This window comes from Oncorhynchus mykiss, chromosome 2, assembly GCF_013265735.2.
Source record: "Oncorhynchus mykiss isolate Arlee chromosome 2, USDA_OmykA_1.1, whole genome shotgun sequence".
NCBI classification, from domain to species: Eukaryota; Metazoa; Chordata; class Actinopteri; order Salmoniformes; family Salmonidae; genus Oncorhynchus; species Oncorhynchus mykiss.
This window is the reverse complement of record NC_048566.1, coordinates 3,550,456-3,573,562: the sequence shown is the minus strand read 5'-3', so window position 1 is coordinate 3,573,562 and position 23,107 is coordinate 3,550,456. Positions and strand designations below refer to the sequence as shown.

General features: G+C 48.1%; 1 protein-coding gene across 11 annotated transcripts in view; it reads left to right on the top strand.

Annotated features, from left to right (window-relative positions):
- The window catches only part of LOC110512975 (protein MTSS 1), a 136,034-nt gene that overhangs the window by 89,841 nt on the left and 23,086 nt on the right, over window positions 1-23,107 (top strand). For 5 of the 11 annotated variants that reach the window (XM_036935326.1, XM_036935295.1, XM_036935314.1 and 2 more), the window contains 4 exons: window positions 17,922-18,079; window positions 19,818-19,925; window positions 21,191-21,288; window positions 22,827-23,058. In XM_036935326.1, the coding sequence (XP_036791221.1) occupies window positions 17,922-18,079; window positions 19,818-19,925; window positions 21,191-21,288; window positions 22,827-23,058 (596 nt within the window). The remainder of the gene's footprint in view (window positions 1-17,921; window positions 18,080-19,817; window positions 19,926-21,190; window positions 21,289-22,826; window positions 23,059-23,107) is intronic. The other 6 variants (XM_036935327.1, XM_036935317.1, XM_036935289.1 and 3 more) reach the window with 2 other exon arrangements.

Below are 23,107 nucleotides of genomic sequence, written 5' to 3'. Positions count from 1 at the left end.
TGTGAAGGTGGAGAACACACACACACTAATCATTATCTGTGGAGGTGGAGAACACACACACACACTCATCATTATCTGTGGAGGTGGAGAACACACACACACACACTAATCATTATCTGTGGAGGTGGAGAACACACACACACTAATCATTATCTGTGAAGGTGGAGAACACACACACACACTAATCATTATCTGTGGAGGTGGAGAACACACACACACTAATCATTATCTGTGGAGGTGGAGAACACACACACACACACTAATCATTATCTGTGGAGGTGGAGAACACACACACACTAATCATTATCTGTGGAGGTGGAGAACACACACACACACACACTAATCATTATCTGTGGAGGTGGAGAACACACACACACCAGTCATTAAGACAGGAGCACAAAGTGCTGATGTTCCACTCCACCACTCTCACCCCCAGTCTTCCCTAATGATTGGCAGAGGTCACACACAGCCCTTCACAGCATCAGGACAGGGGTCTGCTCAGCATGTAGAGGAAGGTATTTGTTCATATGTAAAAGGCCAATGGAAACAGACATGTACACCACCGTTCAAAAGTTTGGGTCACTTAGAAATGTCCTTGTTTTTGAAAGAAAAGCAAAAAAAAAATGGCCATTAAAATAACATCATATTGATCAGTAATACAGTGTAGACATTGTTAATGTTTTAAATGACTATTGTAGTTGAAAACGGCTGATTTTTTTAATGGAATATCTACATAGGCGTACAGAGGCCCATTATCAGCAACCATCACTCCTGTGTTCCAATGGCACGTTGTGTTAGCTAATCCTAAATGTATCATTTTAAAAGGCTAATTGATCATTAGAAAACACTTTTGCAATTATGTTAGCACAGCTGGAAACTGTTGTGTGATTAAAGAAGCAATAAAACTGTCCTTCTTTAGACTAGTTGAGTATCTGGATGGCCAGAAACAAGAAACTTTCTTCTGAAACTCATCAGTCTATTCTTGTTCTGAGAAATGAAGGCTATTCCTGTCACACCCTGACCATAGTTTACTTTGTATATTTCTATGTTGTGGTTGGTCAGGGTGTGATCTGAGTGGGCATTCTATGTTTCATGTCTAGTTTGTCTAGTTCTATGTTCGGCCTGATATGGTTCTCAATCAGAGGCAGGTGTTCGTCATTGTCTCTGATTGGGAACCATATTTAGGTAGCCTGGGTTTCACTGTGTGTTTGTGGGTGATTGTTCCTGTCTTTGTGTTTACACCAGATTGGGCTGTTTTGAGTTCTCACGTTTCTTGTTTTCGTTAGTTTGTTCATGTATAGTGTCTTCATTAAACTACAATGAACAACCACCACGCTGCGTTTTGGTCCGCCTCTACTCCACAACAAGAGAATCGTTACAGAATCACCCACCACAACAGGACCAAGCGGTGTGGTAATGGGCAACGGAAAAAGCAGCAGCAGGAGCAGCGCGAGGAGGTATGGACATGGGAGGAGGAATTAGACGGAAGAGGACCCTGGGCTCAGCCAGGAGAATATCGCCGTCCCAAAGAAGAACTGAAGGCGGCGAAAGCGGAGAGGCGCTGGTATGAGGAGGCAGCGCGGCGTCGTGGATGGAAGCCCGGGAGTCAGCCCCAAAAATTTATTGGGGGGGGGCTAACAGTGAGTATGGCTACGCCAGGTAGGAGACCTGAGCCAACTTCCTGTGGTTACCGGGGGGCTGGAGAGACCGGGCAGGCACCGTGTTATGCTGTGGAGCGCACGGTGTCCCCAGTGCGGGTGCACAGCCCGGTGCGGTACATTCCAGCTCCGCGTATCGGCCGGGCTAGAGTGGGCATCGAGCCAAGTGCCATGAAGCCGGCTCTACGCATCTGGTCTCCAGTGCGTCTCCTTGGGCCGGCTTACATGGCACCAGCCTTGCGCACGGTGTCCCCGGTTCGCCTGCATAGCCCAGTGCGGGCTATTCCACCTCGCCGCACTGGCAGGGCGACCGGGACCATTCAACCGGGTAAGGTTGGGCAGGCTCGGTGCTCAAGAGCTCCAGTGCGCCTGCACGGCCCGGTCTATCCGTCACCACCTCCACACCCCAGCCCTCCGGTGGCAGCTCCCCGTACCAGGCTGTCTCTCCGGCCCATCCGTCCAGAGCCTTCCTCCTCTCCAGCGCTGCCGGAGCCTCCCCGGCCAGCGCCGCCCGTCTGCCCGGCGCCGCCAGCGCCGCCCGTCTGCCCAGCGCCGCCAGCGCCGCCCGTCTGCCCAGCGCCGCCCGTCTGCCCAGCGCCGCCAGTGCCGCCCGTCTGCCCAGCGCCGCCAGTGCCGCCCGTCTGCCAGGGGCCGCCAATGCCGCCCGTCTGCCAGGGGCCGCCAGTTCCGCCCGTCAGCCAGGGGCCGCCAGTGCCGCCAGTCAGCCAGGGGCCGCCAGTGCCGCCAGTCAGCCAGGGGCCGCCAGTGCCGCCAGTCAGCCCAGCGCCAGCGCCGCCAGTCAACCAGGGGCCGCCAGTGCCGCCAGTCAGCCAGGCGCCGCCAGTCAGCCAGGGGCCGCCAGTGCCGCCAGTCAGCCAGGGGCCGCTAGAGCCCCTCCGCCCGGAGCAGCTGTCCCTCTGTCCCGAGCAGCTGTCCCTCTGTCCCGAGCAGCTGTCCCTCTGTCCCGAGCTGTCTCTTAGGAGGGTCACCTATCTAGGGACGCTAAGGAGGTGGACAAAGACTATTATGGAGTGGGGTCCACGTCCAGCGCCAGAGCCGCCTCCGCGGACAGATGCCCACCCAGACCCTCCCCTATAGGTTCAGGTTTTGCGGCCGGAGTCCGCACCTTGGGGGGGGGGTACTGTCACACCCTGACCATAGTTTACTTTGTATATTTCTATGTTGTGGTTGGTCAGGGTGTGATCTGAGTGGGCATTCTATGTTTCATGTCTAGTTTGTCTAGTTCTATGTTCGGCCTGATATGGTTCTCAATCAGAGGCAGGTGTTCGTCATTGTCTCTGATTGGGAACCATATTTAGGTAGCCTGGGTTTCACTGTGTGTTTGTGGGTGATTGTTCCTGTCTTTGTGTTTACACCAGATTGGGCTGTTTTGAGTTCTCACGTTTCTTGTTTTCGTTAGTTTGTTCATGTATAGTGTCTTCATTAAACTACAATGAACAACCACCACGCTGCGTTTTGGTCCGCCTCTACTCCACAACAAGAGAACCGTTACAATTCCATGTGAGAAATTGCCAAGAAACTGAAGATCTCGTACAACGCTGTGTACTACTCCCTTCACAGAACAGCGCAAACTGGCTCTAACCAGAATAGAAAGAGGAGTGGGAGGCCCCGGTGCACAACTGAACAAGAGGACAAGTACATTAGAATGTCTAGTTTGAGAAACAGACGCCTCACAAGTCCTCAACTGACAGCTTCATTTAATAGTACCCGCAAAAACACCAGTCTCAACGTCAACAGCGAAGAGGCGACTCCGGGATGCTGGCCTTCTAGGTAGAGTTGCAAAGAAAAAGCCATATCTCAGACTGGCCAATAAAAAGCCATATCTCAGACTGGCCAATAAAAAGCCATATCTCAGACTGGCCAATAAAAAGCAAAACAATTAAGACGGGCAAAAGAACAGAGACACTGGACAGAGGAACAAGGACATTTATAAGTGACCCCAAACTTTTGAAAGGTAGCGTGTGTGTTTTAGTTGTCTTCCTTGGAGAGAGGGCTGCTCTACTCACCTGGAACCTATGTTGTTTGGTATGATGTTTTCAACAGGCCCCAGACTTAGAGGGACAACTGGGATTCTGGGACATTTTATCAGTCAAATGAAGATAAGGGACTGAGGATAATCTCAGACTTGGAGGGAGGGGGGGGGGGGGGGGAGAGGTAATGTACAGAGCTAACAGTAACAGAGAGGGAATGGACTCACAACTGCAGCCTCTCACTGAATATTTATGATTTCATACTGTATCGTATGAAAGGAGTTCACTCTCTAGTTGAATATTTATGATTCTATGCTGTACCGTATGAGGGGAGTTCTCTCTAGTTTAATATTTATGATTTCATACTGTAGTTCACTCTAGTTTAATATTTATGATTTCATACTGTAGTTCACTCTAGTTTAATATTTATGATTCTATGCTGTACCGTATGAGGGGAGTTCTCTCTAGTTTAATATTTATGATTTCATACTGTAGTTCACTCTAGTTTAATATTTATGATTTCATACTGTATTTCACTCTAGTTTAATATTTATGATTCTATGCTGTACCGTATGAGGGGAGTTCTCTCTAGTTTAATATTTATGATTTCATACTGTAGTTCACTCTAGTTTAATATTTATGATTTCATACTGTAGTTCACTCTAGTTTAATATTTATGATTATATACTGTAGTTCTCTCTAGTTTAATATTTATGATTCTATACTGTAGTTCTCTCTAGTTGTGGCCTCATTTCATCTGATGGAAGAGCAGGCGGTGCTGATTAATCAGTTCTAGAGCCTGCAAGCTGCCTTCTGTAACTGACCTATATCTCCAAGGCATCCAGTTTTGACACACATATTGTAACTAATGATCTAGTATGAGTTTCTCCTCTCTCTTAGTCCTCAGTTAGCCCCTGGATGAACAACACAGTGTGACAGTGAGACTGTAGTTTCTCCTGTCTCTTAGTCCTCAGTTAGCCCTTGTCCTGTCTGTTCTGCTCTCTGTCTCACTCCCTCCTCCTGTCCTGTCCTCCCTCATCTAGCCCTGTCCTGCCTGTTCTGCTCTCTGTCTCACTCCCTCCTCCTGTCCTGTCTGTTCTGCTCTCTGTCTCACTCCCTCCTCCTGTCCTGTCTGTTCTGCTCTCTGTCTCACTCCCTCCTCCTGTCCTGTCCTCCCTCATCTAGCCCTGTCCTGTCTGTTCTGCTCTCTGTCTCACTCCCTCCTCCTGTCCTGTCCTCCCCTGTCTATCCCTGTCCTGTCTGTTCTGCTCTCTGTCTCACTCCCTCCTCCTGTTCTGTCCTCCCTCATCTAGCCCTGTCCTGTCTGTTCTGCTCTGTCTCACTCCCTCCTCCTGTCCTGTCTGTTCTGCTCTCTGTCTCACACCCTCCTCCTGTCCTGTCCTCCCTCATCTAGCCCTGTCCTGTCTGTTCTGCTCTGTCTCACTCCCTCCTCCTGTCCTGTCTGTTCTGCTCTGTCTCACTCCCTCCTCCTGTCCTGTCTGTTCTGCTCTCTGTCTCACTCCCTCCTCCTGTCCTGTCCTCCCTCATCTAGCCCTGTCCTGTCTACTCTGCTCTCTGTCTCACTCCCTCCTCCTGTCCTGTCCTCCCTCATCTAGCCCTGTCCTGTCTGCTCTGCTCTCTGTCTCACTCCCTCCTCCTGTCCTGTCCTCCCCTGTCTGGCCCTGCCCTGTCTGTTCTGCTCTATCTCACTCCCTCCTCCTGTCCTGTCCTCCCCTGTCTGTTATCAAACCAATGTGATAAACTCTCCAACCCTCTGCCCACATGTTGTCTGGCTAGTCTGAAAGCTCTGCCAGAGGAGGGAATGAGTGTACAGGGTGACTGGGTTCCTACCAACTGTCTGTTAGATACTGTGTTTGAGGCATTGCAGTAGCATGAACTTCTGATGCATGTTATCTAATGAATTATTGTCAGAGATTCATTCCTGTCCCAATGTTTGTGCCACGATAGGGTCTTGTGTGGGTATGGTTTGGTATGGTATGGGTTGGTATGGGTTTGGTATGGTTTGGATTGGTATATTTTGGTATGGTTTGGTATGGTTCGGTATGGTTTGGTATGGTATGGTTTGGTATGGTATGGGTTGGTATGGTTTGGATTGGTATATTTTGGTATGGTTTGGTATGGGTTGGTATGGTATGGGTTGGTATGGTATGGGTTGGTATGGGTTGGTATGGTTTGGGCTGGTATGGTATGGTTTGGTATGGTTTGGGTTGGTATGGTATGGATTGGTATATTTTGGTATGGTTTGGTATGGGTTGGTATGGTATGGGTTGGTATGGTATGGGTTGGTATGGTATGGGTTGGTATGGTATGGGTTGGTATGGTATGGGTTGGTATGGTATGGGTTGGTATGGTTTGGGCTGGTATGGTATGGGTTGGTATGGTATGGATTGGTATATTTTGGTATGGTTTGGTATGGGTTGGTATGGTATGGGTTGGTATGGTATGGGTTGGTATGGGTTGGTATGGTTTGGGCTGGTATGGTATGGTTTGGTATGGTTTGGGTTGGTATGGTATGGTTTGGTATGGTTTGGGTTGGTATGGTATGGTTTGGTATGGTTTGGGTTGGTATGGTATGTTTCGGTATGGTTTGGTATGGTTTGGGCTGGTATGGTATGTTTCGGTATGGTTTGGTATGGTTTGGGCTGGTATGGTATGTTTCGGTATGGTTTGGTATGGTTTGGGCTGGTATGGTATGTTTCGGTATGGTTTGGTATGGTTTGGGATGGTTTGGGATGGTATGGGCTGGTATGGTATGTTTCGGTATGGTTTGGTATGGTTTGGGATGGTTTGGGATGGTATGGGCTGGTATGGTATGTTTCGGTATGGTATGGTATGGTTTAGTATGGTTTGGTATGGTATGGTTTAGTATGGTTTAGTATGGTTTGGTATGGTTTGGTATGGGTTTAGTATGGTTTGGTATGGTATGGGTTGGTATGGTTTGGTATGGTATGGTTTGGTATGGTTTAGTATGGTTTGGGTTGGTATGGTATGTTTCGGTATGGTTTGGTATGGTTTGGGCTGGTATGGTATGTTTCGGTATGGTTTGGTATGGTTTGGGCTGGTATGGTATGTTTCGGTATGGTTTGGTATGGTTTGGGATGGTTTGGGATGGTTTGGGCTGGTATGGTATGTTTCGGTATGGTTTGGTATGGTTTGGTATGGTATGGTTTGGTATGGTTTGGTATGGTATGGTATGGTTTGGTATGGTTTGGTATGGTATGGTATGGTTTGGTATGGTTTGGTATGGTATGGGTTGGTATGGGTTTGGTATGGTTTGGGTTGGTATTGTATGGTTTAGGTAGGTATGTTTCGGTATGGTTTGGTATGGTTTGGGTTGGTATTGTATGGTTTAGGTAGGTATGTTTCGGTATGGTTTGGTATGGTATGGGTTGGTATGGGTTTGGTATGGTTTGGGTTGGTATTGTATGGTTTAGGTAGGTATGTTTCGGTATGGTTTGGTATGGTATGGTTTGGTATGTTTCGGTATGGTATGTTTCGGTATGGTTTGGTATGGTATGTTTCGGTATGGTATGTTTCGGTATGGTATGTTTCGGTATGGTTTGGTATGGTTTGGTATGGTATGGGTTTGGTATGGTTTTGGTATGGTTTGGTATGGTATGGTTTGGTATGGTTTAGTATGGTTTGGTATGGTATGGTTTAGTATGGTTTAGTATGGTTTGGTATGGTATGGGTTGGTATGGTTTTGGTATGGTTTGGTATGTTTCGGTATGGTTTGGTATGGTTTGGGATGGTTTGGGATGGTATGGGCTGGTATGGTATGTTTCGGTATGGTTTGGTATGGTTTGGGATGGTTTGGGATGGTATGGGCTGGTATGGTATGTTTCGGTATGGTATGGTATGGTTTAGTATGGTTTGGTATGGTATGGTTTAGTATGGTTTAGTATGGTTTGGTATGGTATGGTTTGGTATGGGTTTAGTATGGTTTGGTATGGTATGGGTTGGTATGGTTTGGTATGGTATGGTTTGGTATGGTTTAGTATGGTTTGGGTTGGTATGGTATGTTTCGGTATGGTTTGGTATGGTTTGGGCTGGTATGGTATGTTTCGGTATGGTTTGGTATGGTTTGGGCTGGTATGGTATGTTTCGGTATGGTTTGGTATGGTTTGGGATGGTTTGGGATGGTTTGGGATGGTATGGGCTGGTATGGTATGTTTCGGTATGGTTTGGTATGGTTTGGGATGGTTTGGGATGGTATGGGCTGGTATGGTATGTTTCGGTATGGTATGGTATGGTTTAGTATGGTTTGGTATGGTATGGTTTAGTATGGTTTAGTATGGTTTGGTATGGTATGGTTTGGTATGGGTTTAGTATGGTTTGGTATGGTATGGGTTGGTATGGTTTGGTATGGTATGGTTTGGTATGGTTTAGTATGGTTTGGGTTGGTATGGTATGTTTCGGTATGTTTCGGTATGGTTTGGGCTGGTATGGTATGTTTCGGTATGGTTTGGTATGGTTTGGGCTGGTATGGTATGTTTCGGTATGGTTTGGTATGGTTTGGGATGGTTTGGGATGGTTTGGGCTGGTATGGTATGTTTCGGTATGGTTTGGTATGGTTTGGTATGGTATGGTTTGGTATGGTTTGGTATGGTATGGTATGGTTTGGTATGGTTTGGTATGGTTTGGTATGGTATGGTATGGTTTGGTATGGTTTGGTATGGTTTGGTATGGTATGGGTTGGTATGGGTTTGGTATGGTTTGGGTTGGTATTGTATGGTTTAGGTAGGTATGTTTCGGTATGGTTTGGTATGGTTTGGGTTGGTATTGTATGGTTTAGGTAGGTATGTTTCGGTATGGTTTGGTATGGTATGGGTTGGTATGGGTTTGGTATGGTTTGGGTTGGTATTGTATGGTTTAGGTAGGTATGTTTCGGTATGGTATGTTTCGGTATGGTTTGGTATGGTATGGTTTTGTATGTTTCGGTATGGTATGTTTCGGTATGGTTTGGTATGGTATGTTTCGGTATGGTATGTTTCGGTATGGTATGTTTCGGTATGGTTTGGTATGGTTTGGTATGGTATGGGTTTGGTATGGTTTTGGTATGGTTTGGTATGGTATGGTTTGGTATGGTTTAGTATGGTTTGGTATGGTATGGTTTAGTATGGTTTAGTATGGTTTGGTATGGTATGGGTTGGTATGGTTTTGGTATGGTTTGGTATGTTTCGGTATGGTTTGGTATGGTTTGGGATGGTTTGGGATGGTATGGGCTGGTATGGTATGTTTCGGTATGGTTTGGTATGGTTTGGGATGGTTTGGGATGGTATGGGCTGGTATGGTATGTTTCGGTATGGTATGGTATGGTTTAGTATGGTTTGGTATGGTATGGTTTAGTATGGTTTAGTATGGTTTGGTATGGTATGGTTTGGTATGGGTTTAGTATGGTTTGGTATGGTATGGGTTGGTATGGTTTGGTATGGTATGGTTTGGTATGGTTTAGTATGGTTTGGGTTGGTATGGTATGTTTCGGTATGGTTTGGTATGGTTTGGGCTGGTATGGTATGTTTCGGTATGGTTTGGTATGGTTTGGGCTGGTATGGTATGTTTCGGTATGGTTTGGTATGGTTTGGGATGGTTTGGGATGGTTTGGGATGGTATGGGCTGGTATGGTATGTTTCGGTATGGTTTGGTATGGTTTGGGATGGTTTGGGATGGTATGGGCTGGTATGGTATGTTTCGGTATGGTATGGTATGGTTTAGTATGGTTTGGTATGGTATGGTTTAGTATGGTTTAGTATGGTTTGGTATGGTATGGTTTGGTATGGGTTTAGTATGGTTTGGTATGGTATGGGTTGGTATGGTTTGGTATGGTATGGTTTGGTATGGTTTAGTATGGTTTGGGTTGGTATGGTATGTTTCGGTATGTTTCGGTATGGTTTGGGCTGGTATGGTATGTTTCGGTATGGTTTGGTATGGTTTGGGCTGGTATGGTATGTTTCGGTATGGTTTGGTATGGTTTGGGATGGTTTGGGATGGTTTGGGCTGGTATGGTATGTTTCGGTATGGTTTGGTATGGTTTGGTATGGTATGGTTTGGTATGGTTTGGTATGGTATGGTATGGTTTGGTATGGTTTGGTATGGTTTGGTATGGTATGGTATGGTTTGGTATGGTTTGGTATGGTTTGGTATGGTATGGGTTGGTATGGGTTTGGTATGGTTTGGGTTGGTATTGTATGGTTTAGGTAGGTATGTTTCGGTATGGTTTGGTATGGTTTGGGTTGGTATTGTATGGTTTAGGTAGGTATGTTTCGGTATGGTTTGGTATGGTATGGGTTGGTATGGGTTTGGTATGGTTTGGGTTGGTATTGTATGGTTTAGGTAGGTATGTTTCGGTATGGTATGTTTCGGTATGGTTTGGTATGGTATGGTTTTGTATGTTTCGGTATGGTATGTTTCGGTATGGTTTGGTATGGTATGTTTCGGTATGGTATGTTTCGGTATGGTATGTTTCGGTATGGTTTGGTATGGTTTGGTATGGTATGGGTTTGGTATGGTTTTGGTATGGTTTGGTATGGTATGGTTTGGTATGGTTTAGTATGGTTTGGTATGGTATGGTTTAGTATGGTTTAGTATGGTTTGGTATGGTATGGGTTGGTATGGTTTTGGTATGGTTTGGTATGGTATGGTTTAGTATGGTTTGGTATGGTATGGGTTTGGTATGGTTTAGTATGGTTTGGTATGGTATGGGTTGGTATGGGTTTGGTATGGTTTGGGTTGGTATTGTATGGTTTAGGTAGGTATGTTTCGGTATGGTTTGGTATGGTTTGGTATGGTTTGGGTTGGTATGGTATGTTTCGGTATGGTTTGGTATGGTATGTTTCGGTATGGTATGTTTCGGTATGGTTTGGTATGGTATGTTTCGGTATGGTATGTTTCGGTATGGTTTGGTATGGTATGTTTCGGTATGGTATGTTTCGGTATGGTTTGGTATGGTATGTTTCGGTATGGTATGTTTCGGTATGGTTTGGTATGGTATGGTATGTTTCGGTATGGTTTGGTATGTTGTCTGTGGCTTCAGGCAGAGGAAGCAGCAATCTGGCCCTCGTCATTGACACAGAGATAAAGACATCTCACACACACACACACACACACACACACACACACTCACACTCACACACACACACACCAACATCCGACTGCCTTAGACACTGTGTAAAAACAGTGCATTCCATGGTCAGAGGGTAACACCAACCAGGGCTGGACTTTTTGACGAGGGCACTTTTCTAAATCCAGGCAGCTCTCATAGAAATCAGAGTAATTATATGTCTTGTGAAAAGCTTTTCTTGGATCCTAGTTGTTATGTAAAAGTATAGAGTCATTTTAACTGTAGGTGTCAGTTTGAGTTCCCAGTTCCGGTCACGCTTCATCTCCTCTGATCGTTTCCCCAAAATCCTAGAACAGTTTAAATAATTCTATAAACACAACATTTCTCCCATATTTCTCAAGAGCGCTGGAACGGCAGCCAAACCAAAATGGGTAAATGTTTGGATTCCTAGATGGAAATATCATCCATCCATTGTGTTAAACGACTACTGGATAATCTTGAGTTTCCCCAAAATGTCTAAGTTACGTTCTCACTGCTCATTGAAGCGCAACGATGCAGTCATACGTTTGACTTACAGTAGCAGCCTATTCTGGTGTTGTCATCCACAAAGCCTCAGGGTAAAACCTCACTGTTGAGAAACATTTTACTTACATTTTCCAGCCTGGTTGGGACCTTGATGGGGTCTAGGAGAGGCTGGTGACAAAAAGTTAGATAATACCCCTGGACGGGCTGGCTGCTTAGGCCGAGTCCAGGAGAGAGAGAGAGAGAGAAGGAGGGAGAGAGAGAGAGAGAGAGAGAGAGAGAGAGAGAGAAGGAGAGAGAGAGAATGAGAGAGAGAGAGAGAGATAGAGAGAGAGAGGAGGAGAGACAGAGAGAGAGAAGGAGAGAGAGAGAGCTCAGGGAGGATAGTCTGCCAGTCTTCAAGGACAGGATAAACAACAGAAGCCCAGTAGTGATAAGTTGCAATATGACACCATGACCGTTGTCCTCTCATACATCATACCTACATTGCACATGGAATATTCACAAAAGAGCAGACTCCAAGCTAAATCAAGGGCCCTCAAATACATATTAGTCCCAGGTCTGTGGTGAAGAGCCCCCAGTGTGATGTGAGTGATGTGTAATGATGGTAGCAGTATATTAACAGTAGCGGTGTGTCCCCCCCCCAGTGTGATGTGTATTGATAGTACCAGTATATTAACAGTAGCGGTGTGTCCCAGGTCTGTGGTGAAGAGCCCCCCAGTGTGATGTGTAATGACAGTACCAGTATATTAACAGTAGCGGTGTGTCCCAGGTCTGTGGTGAAGAGCCCCCCAGTGTGATGTGTAATGACAGTACCAGTATATTAACAGTAGCGGTGTGTCCCAGGTCTGTGGTGAAGAGCCCCCCAGTGTGATGTGTAATGATAGTACCAGTATATTAACAGTAGCGGTGTGTCTGTGGTGAAGAGCCCCCCAGTGTGATGCGTAAAGACAGTACCAGTATATTAACAGTAGCGGTGTGTCCCAGGTCTGTGGTGAAGAGCCACCCCCCCCCCCCCCAGTGTGATGTGTAATGATAGTACCAGTATATTAACAGTAGCGGTGTGTCCCAGGTCTGTGGTGAAGAGCCACCCCCCCCCCCCCAGTGTGATGTGTAATGATAGTAGCAGTATATTAACAGTAGCGGTGTGTCTGTGGTGAAGAGCCCCCCCCCCCCCCAGTGTGATGTGTAATGACAGTACCAGTATATTAACAGTAGCGGTGTGTCTGTGGTGAAGAGCCCCCCCAGTGTGATGTGTAATGATAGTACCAGTATATTAACAGTAGCGGTGTGTCTGTGGTGAAGAGCCCCCCCCAGTGTGATGTGTAATGACAGTACCAGTATATTAACAGTAGCGGTGTGTCTGTGGTGAAGAGCCCCCCCAGTGTGATGTGTAATGACAGTACCAGTATATTAACAGTAGCGGTGTGTCTGTGGTGAAGAGCCCCCCCCCCCCCCCCCAGTGTGATGTGTAATGATCCTACCAGTATATTAACAGTAGCGGTGTGTCCCAGGTCTGTGGTGAAGAGCCCCCCAGTGTGATGTGTAATGATAGTAGCAGTATATTAACAGTAGCGGTGTGTCCCAGGGCGAGGAGACGTCCAGCCCCAGTGTGATGTGTAATGACAGTACCAGTATATTAACAGTAGCGGTGTGTCCCAGGTCTGTGGTGAAGAGCCCCCCCCAGTGTGATGTGTAATGACAGTACCAGTATATTAACAGTAGCGGTGTGTCCCAGGGCGAGGAGACGTCCAGTCGCAGTGTGATGTGTAATGACAGTACCAGTATATTAACAGTAGCGGTGTGTCCCAGGTCTGTGGTGAAGAGCCCCCCAGTGTGATGTGTAATGACAGTACCAGTATATTAACAGTAGCGGTGTGTCCCAGGTCTGTGGTGAAGAGCCCCCCAGTGTGATGTGTAATGATAGTACCAGTATATTAACAGTAGCGGTGTGTCTGTGGTGAAGAGCCCCCCAGTGTGATGCGTAAAGACAGTACCAGTATATTAACAGTAGCGGTGTGTCCCAGGTCTGTGGTGAAGAGCCACCCCCCCCCCCCCCAGTGTGATGTGTAATGATAGTACCAGTATATTAACAGTAGCGGTGTGTCCCAGGTCTGTGGTGAAGAGCCACCCCCCCCCCCCCCCCCCCCCCCCCAGTGTGATGTGTAATGATAGTAGCAGTATATTAACAGTAGCGGTGTGTCTGTGGTGAAGAGCCCCCCCCCCCCCAGTGTGATGTGTAATGACAGTACCAGTATATTAACAGTAGCGGTGTGTCTGTGGTGAAGAGCCCCCCCAGTGTGATGTGTAATGATAGTACCAGTATATTAACAGTAGCGGTGTGTCTGTGGTGAAGAGCCCCCCCCAGTGTGATGTGTAATGACAGTACCAGTATATTAACAGTAGCGGTGTGTCTGTGGTGAAGAGCCCCCCCAGTGTGATGTGTAATGACAGTACCAGTATATTAACAGTAGCGGTGTGTCTGTGGTGAAGAGCCCCCCCCCCCCCCCCCCCAGTGTGATGTGTAATGATCCTACCAGTATATTAACAGTAGCGGTGTGTCCCAGGTCTGTGGTGAAGAGCCCCCCAGTGTGATGTGTAATGATAGTAGCAGTATATTAACAGTAGCGGTGTGTCCCAGGGCGAGGAGACGTCCAGCCCCAGTGTGATGTGTAATGACAGTACCAGTATATTAACAGTAGCGGTGTGTCCCAGGTCTGTGGTGAAGAGCCCCCCCCAGTGTGATGTGTAATGACAGTACCAGTATATTAACAGTAGCGGTGTGTCCCAGGGCGAGGAGACGTCCAGTCGCAGTGTGATGTGTAATGACAGTACCAGTATATTAACAGTAGCGGTGTGTCCCAGGTCTGTGGTGAAGAGCCCCCCAGTGTGATGTGTAATGACAGTACCAGTATATTAACAGTAGCGGTGTGTCCCAGGTCTGTGGTGAAGAGCCCCCCAGTGTGATGTGTAATGATAGTACCAGTATATTAACAGTAGCGGTGTGTCTGTGGTGAAGAGCCCCCCAGTGTGATGCGTAAAGACAGTACCAGTATATTAACAGTAGCGGTGTGTCCCAGGTCTGTGGTGAAGAGCCACCCCCCCCCCCCCCAGTGTGATGTGTAATGATAGTACCAGTATATTAACAGTAGCGGTGTGTCCCAGGTCTGTGGTGAAGAGCCACCCCCCCCCCCCCCCCCCCCCCCCCCAGTGTGATGTGTAATGATAGTAGCAGTATATTAACAGTAGCGGTGTGTCTGTGGTGAAGAGCCCCCCCCCCCCCAGTGTGATGTGTAATGACAGTACCAGTATATTAACAGTAGCGGTGTGTCTGTGGTGAAGAGCCCCCCCAGTGTGATGTGTAATGATAGTACCAGTATATTAACAGTAGCGGTGTGTCTGTGGTGAAGAGCCCCCCCCAGTGTGATGTGTAATGACAGTACCAGTATATTAACAGTAGCGGTGTGTCTGTGGTGAAGAGCCCCCCCAGTGTGATGTGTAATGACAGTACCAGTATATTAACAGTAGCGGTGTGTCTGTGGTGAAGAGCCCCCCCCCCCCCCCCCAGTGTGATGTGTAATGATCCTACCAGTATATTAACAGTAGCGGTGTGTCCCAGGTCTGTGGTGAAGAGCCCCCCAGTGTGATGTGTAATGATAGTAGCAGTATATTAACAGTAGCGGTGTGTCCCAGGGCGAGGAGACGTCCAGCCCCAGTGTGATGTGTAATGACAGTACCAGTATATTAACAGTAGCGGTGTGTCCCAGGTCTGTGGTGAAGAGCCCCCCCCAGTGTGATGTGTAATGACAGTACCAGTATATTAACAGTAGCGGTGTGTCCCAGGGCGAGGAGACGTCCAGTCGCAGTGTGATGTGTAATGATAGTACCAGTATATTAACAGTAGCGGTGTGTCCCAGGTCTGTGGTGAAGAGCCCCCCCCAGTGTGATGTGTAATGATAGTAGCAGTATATTAACAGTAGCGGTGTGTCTGTGGTGAAGAGCCCCCCCCAGTGTGATGTGTAATGACAGTACCAGTATATTAACAGTAGCGGTGTGTCCCAGGTCTGTGGTGAAGAGCCCCCCCCAGTGTGATGTGTAATGACAGTACCAGTATATTAACAGTAGCGGTGTGTCCCAGGTCTGTGGTGAAGAGCCCCCCCCAGTGTGATGTGTAATGACAGTACCAGTATATTAACAGTAGCGGTGTGTCCCAGGTCTGTGGTGAAGAGCCCCCCCCAGTGTGATGTGTAATGACAGTACCAGTATATTAACAGTAGCGGTGTGTCCCAGGTCTGTGGTGAAGAGCCCCCCCCAGTGTGATGTGTAATGACAGTACCAGTATATTAACAGTAGCGGTGTGTCCCAGGGCGAGGAGACGTTCAGTCCCAGTGTGATGTGTAATGACAGTACCAGTATATTAACAGTAGTGGTGTGTCCCAGGGCGAGGAGACGTCCAGTCCCAGTGTGATGTGTAATGATAGTAGCAGTATATTAACAGTAGCGGTGTGTCTGTGGTGAAGAGCCCCCCCCCCCCCCAGTGTGATGTGTAATGACAGTACCAGTATATTAACAGTAGCGGTGTGTCTGTGGTGAAGAGCCCCCCCAGTGTGATGTGTAATGATAGTACCAGTATATTAACAGTAGCGGTGTGTCTGTGGTGAAGAGCCCCCCCCAGTGTGATGTGTAATGACAGTACCAGTATATTAACAGTAGCGGTGTGTCTGTGGTGAAGAGCCCCCCCAGTGTGATGTGTAATGACAGTACCAGTATATTAACAGTAGCGGTGTGTCTGTGGTGAAGAGCCCCCCCCCCCCCCCCCCCCCCCCCAGTGTGATGTGTAATGATCCTACCAGTATATTAACAGTAGCGGTGTGTCCCAGGTCTGTGGTGAAGAGCCCCCCAGTGTGATGTGTAATGATAGTAGCAGTATATTAACAGTAGCGGTGTGTCCCAGGGCGAGGAGACGTCCAGCCCCAGTGTGATGTGTAATGACAGTACCAGTATATTAACAGTAGCGGTGTGTCCCAGGTCTGTGGTGAAGAGCCCCCCCCAGTGTGATGTGTAATGACAGTACCAGTATATTAACAGTAGCGGTGTGTCCCAGGGCGAGGAGACGTCCAGTCGCAGTGTGATGTGTAATGATAGTACCAGTATATTAACAGTAGCGGTGTGTCCCAGGTCTGTGGTGAAGAGCCCCCCCCAGTGTGATGTGTAATGATAGTAGCAGTATATTAACAGTAGCGGTGTGTCTGTGGTGAAGAGCCCCCCCCAGTGTGATGTGTAATGACAGTACCAGTATATTAACAGTAGCGGTGTGTCCCAGGTCTGTGGTGAAGAGCCCCCCCCAGTGTGATGTGTAATGACAGTACCAGTATATTAACAGTAGCGGTGTGTCCCAGGTCTGTGGTGAAGAGCCCCCCCCAGTGTGATGTGTAATGACAGTACCAGTATATTAACAGTAGCGGTGTGTCCCAGGTCTGTGGTGAAGAGCCCCCCCCAGTGTGATGTGTAATGACAGTACCAGTATATTAACAGTAGCGGTGTGTCCCAGGTCTGTGGTGAAGAGCCCCCCCCAGTGTGATGTGTAATGACAGTACCAGTATATTAACAGTAGCGGTGTGTCCCAGGGCGAGGAGACGTCCAGTCCCAGTGTGATGTGTAATGACAGTACCAGTATATTAACAGTAGTGGTGTGTCCCAGGGCGAGGAGACGTCCAGTCCCAGTGTGATGTGTAATGACAGTACCAGTATATTAACAGTAGCGGTGTGTCCCAGGTCTGTGGTGAAGAGCCCCCCCAGTGTGATGTGTAATGATAGTAGCAGTATATTAACAGTAGCGGTGTGTCCCAGGTCTGTGGTGAAGAGCCCCCCAGTGTGATGTGTAATGACAGTACCAGTATATTAACAGTAGCGGTGTGTCCCAGGGCGAGGAGACGTCCAGTCGCAGTGTGATGTGTAATGATAGTACCAGTATATTAACAGTAGCGGTGTGTCCCAGGTCTGTGGTGAAGAGCCCCCCCCAGTGTGATGTGTAATGACAGTACCAGTATATTAACAGTAGCGGTGTGTCCCAGGTCTGTGGTGAAGAGCCCCCCAGTGATATGTGTAATGACAGTACCAGTATATTAACAGTAGCGGTGTGTCCCAGGGCGAGGAGACGTCCAGTCCCAGTGTGATGTGTAATGACAGTACCAGTATATTAACAGTAGTGGTGTGTCCCAGGGCGAGGAGACGTCCAGTCCCAGTGTGATGTGTAATGACAGTACCAGTATATTAACAGTAGCGGTGTGTCCCAGGTCTGTGGTGAAGAGCCCCCCCAGTGTGATGTGTAATGATAGTAGCAGTATATTAACAGTAGCGGTGTGTCCCAGGTCTGTGGTGAAGAGCCCCCCAGTGTGATGTGTAATGACAGTACCAGTATATTAACAGTAGCGGTGTGTCCCAGGGCGAGGAGACGTCCAGTCGCAGTGTGATGTGTAATGATAGTACCAGTATATTAACAGTAGCGGTGTGTCCCAGGTCTGTGGTGAAGAGCCCCCCCCAGTGTGATGTGTAATGACAGTACCAGTATATTAACAGTAGCGGTGTGTCCCAGGTCTGTGGTGAAGAGCCCCCCAGTGATATGTGTAATGACAGTACCAGTATATTAACAGTAGCGGTGTGTCCCAGGGCGAGGAGACGTCCAGCCCCAGCTGAACAGTGCCATGCAGGACGTCAGTGATAAGTACCTGCTGCTGGAGGAGACGGAGAAACAGGCCGTCAGGAAGGCCCTCGTCGAGGAGAGGAGCAGGTTGTGCACCTTCGTCTTCATGCTACGACCTGTCGTGGTGAGTCATAACATATCACACACACTAACACACAACACAGAGGTCAGAGGTCAGGCTAAGGCCGTGGTGGTGAGTCATAACATAACACACACACTAACACACACAACACAGAGGTCAGAGGTCAGGCTAAGGCCGTGGTGGTGAGTCCGTTGGCAATACACACACCACAAACACAAACACAGAAACCGAAAGAGAGCCGTAGGGCCTCACCATGGGAGATGCTGATTCCTCATTAACACCCAGAGGAAATGTTCTGTTCCTCATTAACACCCAGAGGAAATGTTCTGTTCCTCATTAACACCCAGAGGAAATGTTCCTCATTAACACCCAGAGGAAATGTTCCTCATTAACACCCAGAGGAAATGTTCTGTTCCTCATTAACACCCAGAGGAAATGTTCTGTTCCTCATTAACACCCAGAGGAAATGTTCTGTTCCTCATTAACACCCAGAGGAAATGTTCTGTTCCTCATTAACACCCAGATGAAATGTTCTGTTCCTCATTAACACCCAGAGGAAATGTTCTGTTCCTCATTAACACCCAGAGGAAATGTTCCTCATTAACACCCAGGGGAAATGTTCCTCATTGACACCCAGAGGAAATGTTCCTCATTAACACCCAGAGGAAATGTTCCTCATTAACACCCAGAGGAAATGTTCCTCATTAACACCCAGAGGAAATGTTCCTCATTGACACCCAGAGGAAATGTTCCTCATTGACACCCAGAGGAAATGTTCCTCATTGACACCCAGAGGAAATGTTCCTCATTGACACCCAGAGGAAATGTTCCTCATTAACACCCAGAGGAAATGTTCCTCATTAACACCCAGAGGAAATGTTCTGTTCCTCATTAACACCCAGAGGAAATGTTCCTCATTAACACCCAGAGGAAATGTTCCTCATTAACACCCAGAGGAAATGTTCCTCATTAACACCCAGAGGAAATGTTCCTCATTGACACCCAGAGGAAATGTTCTGTTCCTCATTAACACCCAGAGGAAATGTTCTGTTCCTCATTAACACCCAGAGGAAATGTTCTGTTCCTCATTAACACCCAGAGGAAATGTTCCTCATTGACACCCAGAGGAAATGTTCCTCATTAACACCCAGAGGAAATGTTCCTCATTAACACCCAGAGGAAATGTTCCTCACTAACACCCAGAGGAAATGTTCCTCATTAACACCCAGAGGAAATGTTCCTCATTAACACCCAGAGGAAATGTTCCTCATTAACACCCAGAGGAAATGTTCCTCATTGACACCCAGAGGAAATGTTCCTCATTGACACCCAGAGGAAATGTTCCTCATTGACACCCAGAGGAAATGTTCCTCATTGACACCCAGAGGAAATGTTCCTCATTGACACCCAGAGGAAATGTTCCTCATTGACACCCAGAGGAAATGTTCCTCATTAACACCCAGAGGAAATGTTCCTCATTAACACCCAGAGGAAATGTTCCTCATTGACACCCAGAGGAAATGTTCCTCATTAACACCCAGAGGAAATGTTCCTCATTGACACCCAGAGGAAATGTTCCTCATTGACACCCAGAGGAAATGTTCCTCATTGACACCCAGAGGAGATGTTCCATAAGAAGCACATTGCTGACGTTTCAGTTTAAGATGTTGTTGTTGTTATTGTTGTTGTTGTTGTTGTTGTTGTTGTGATCAGTATGAGTAGGACTGATGACATCACCTGGATAAATGCAGGATCAATAAACACATTGTGATCCTTCCAGGATGAGGAGATCTCCATGCTAGGAGAGGTCACCCACCTCCAGACCATATCTGACGACCTCAAGATGCTGACCATGGACCCTCACAAGCTGCCCCCCGCCAGCGAACAGGTACCGTATCCCTGACCCTAACCCTGACCCTGACCCTGACCCTGATCCTGACCCTGACCCTAACCCTAAACCCTGATCCTGACCCTGACCCTGACCCTGACCCTAACCCTAAACCCTGATCCTAACCCTGACCCTGACCCTGACCTTATCCCTGACCCTAACCCTAACCCTGACCCTAACCCTGACCCTGACCGTATCCCTGACCCTAACCCTAACCCTGACCGTATCTCTGACCCTGACCCTAACCCTGACCCTGACCGTATCCCTGACCCTAACCCTGACCCTGACCGTATCCCTGACCCTAACCCTGACCGTATCCCTGACCCTAACCCTGACCGTATCCCTGACCCTAACCCTGGCCGTATCCCTGACCCTGACCGTATCCCTGACCCTAACCCTGACCCTGACCGTATCCCTGACCCTAACCCTAACCCTGACCCTGACCGTATCCCTGACCCTAACCCTGACCGTATCCCTGACCGTATCCCTAACCCTAACCCTGACCGTATCCCTGACCCTAACCCTGACCCTGACCGTATCCCTGACCCTGACCGTATCCCTGACCCTGACCCTAACCCTGACCCTGACCGTATCCCTGACCCTAACCCTGACCCTGACCGTATCCCTAACCCTGACCGTATCCCTGACCCTGACCGTATCCCTAACCCTGACCGTATCCCTAACCCTGACCGTATCCCTGACCCTGACCCTAACCCTGACCCTGACCGTATCCCTAACCCTGACCCTGACCCTGACCGTATCCCTAACCCTGACCGTATCCCTGACCCTGACCCTAACCCTGACCCTGACCGTATCCCTAACCCTGACCGTATCCCTGACCCTGACCCTGACCCTAACCCTGACCCTAACCCTGACTGTATCCCTGACCCTGACCGTATCCCTGACCCTGACCGTATCCCTGACCCTGACCGTATCCCTGACCCTGACCGTATCCCTGACCCTGACCGTATCCCTGACCCTGACCGTATCCCTGACCATGACCGTATCCCTGACCCTGACCGTATCCCTGACCCTGACCGTATCCCTAACCCTGACCGTATCCCTAACCCTGACCGTATCCCTAACTCCTCAGACTACAGGGTTCCATTTCATATCTGTCCCATGTGTTTCCTCCTCAGACTACAGGGTTCCATTTCATATCTGTCCCATGTGTTTCCTCCTCAGACTACAGGGTTCCATTTCATATCTGTCCCATGTGTTTCCTCCTCAGACACTGATCTGTCATTGTTGTTCTGTCCTGTCAGGTGATTCTGGATCTGAAAGGCTCTGACTATAACTGGTCCTATCAGACTCCTCCCTCCTCCCCCAGCACCACTAGGTCCAGGAAGTCCAGTATGTGCAGGTAGGTGTCCTAGGACCAGAACCGCAGCTTGTCACCTTTATCTATGCAGGGGGGGCCTGTTCAGAACCTTCAGATGGAAATGGGTCATCTCTAGTAGTCCCAGTATGTAGTGGTGTCTTGGACCAGAACCAGACCACATCCTGAATGTTTCACCTTTAACTGAAAAACAACCTTAGACCCATATTCACACAGAGATCTGATCTAGGATCAGTTTTGCCTAAATTTTACATATTGAAACAGTTATATAGACAGTGGGGAACTGATCCTACTCTTCGACGCCCTGATGAAGACAGACCCCGCCCCCCAGTGGTGGGTAGAGGAACTGCAGCCGTTTGTGATGTCATATGTGATGCCCATTCTCTTCACCTACTTGTTTCCTGGGGGAATTGAAGATAGTTAATTCATTTCACCCAGACTTGTAAATATATCATTGCGTGTGTTATGAATGTAGACATTTCAATATGAAATGTCATTGTAACTTCAGCCTTCCAGCTGTTTCTATAGAATATGACTCATAATAAACCCCCCACCTCCACCTCGTGTCTTTCCGTACATGGTTGTTGTTGTCGTCACACTGGTTGGGTTTGTAAAACACTTTGTGCTGTGATGCCTGCCTTGTTTTCATCTTGTGATGCATTTGACTTTGTTTACATCATTTTAATTCCAGTTGTTGGATCCACAGATCCTAGTTAAAATGTCACTGTTGATGCTCGGTCAATGGACCCAATGATAAAGGCACATGTCTGTATGGCGACCACAGTCCAACTTGCTTGTAGATGCACTGAGCATGATAGACGTTGATATATATAAATATATATATAATATATATATGTATATATTGTGGTAACGTTTATTATGATTTCATGCCTGGTTGTTTTAATGTTTTAATTGGACTGGTTTGTTCACAGTCACTGCCTGCTGCATTGGTTTGGAGTGTTAACCCATTCACTGTCTGTCTGTCACTGTCTGTCTGTCTGTCTGCCTGTCTCCCTCTGTCTGTCTGTCTGTCTGTCTCCCTCTGTCTGTCTGTCTGTCTGTCTGTCTGCCTGTCTGTCTGTCTCCCTCTGTCTGTCTCTCACCCTCCTGTCTGTCTGTCTGTCTGTCTGTCTGTCTGTCTGTCTGTCTGTCTGTCTGTCTCTCCACCTGTCTGTCTGTCTCTCTCTCTGTCTGTCTGTCTGTCTGTCTGTCTGTCTGTCTGTCTGTCTGTCTCCCTCTGTCTGTCTCTCACCCTCCTGCCTGTTCCCCTGTCTGTCTCTTGTCTGTCTCTGTCTGTCTGTATGTCTGTATGTCTGTCTGTCTGTCCGCCTGTCCGCCTGTCTGCCTGTCTGCCTGTCTGCCTGTCTGTCTGTCTGTCTGTCTGTCTGTCTGTCTGTCTGTCCACCTGTCTGTCTGTCTCTCCACCTGTCTGTCTGTCTCTCCACCTGTCTGTCTGTCTGTCTGTCTGTCTGTCTGTCTGTCTGTCTGTCTGTCTGTCTGTCTGTCTGTCTGTCTGTCTCTCCACCTGTCTGTCTGTCTCTCCACCCGTCTCACCCTAACAGCAGTCTGAACAGCGTAAACAGTAGTGACTCTCGCTCCAGCGGCACATCCCACTCTCACTCCCCTTCCTCCTCCTCCTGCTCCTCCCACTACGGCTACCGTAGCTCCACCCTGCCCCAGCAGGCCGCGGCACGACTGTCCTCCATGTCCTCCCATGACTCAGGATTCATCTCCCAGCCAGACACCTACACTTCCAAGTCACCATCACCCATGCCCGAGGAAACACTACCGCAGGTAAGACTACACTACAGTACACTACACTACACTACACTACACTACACTA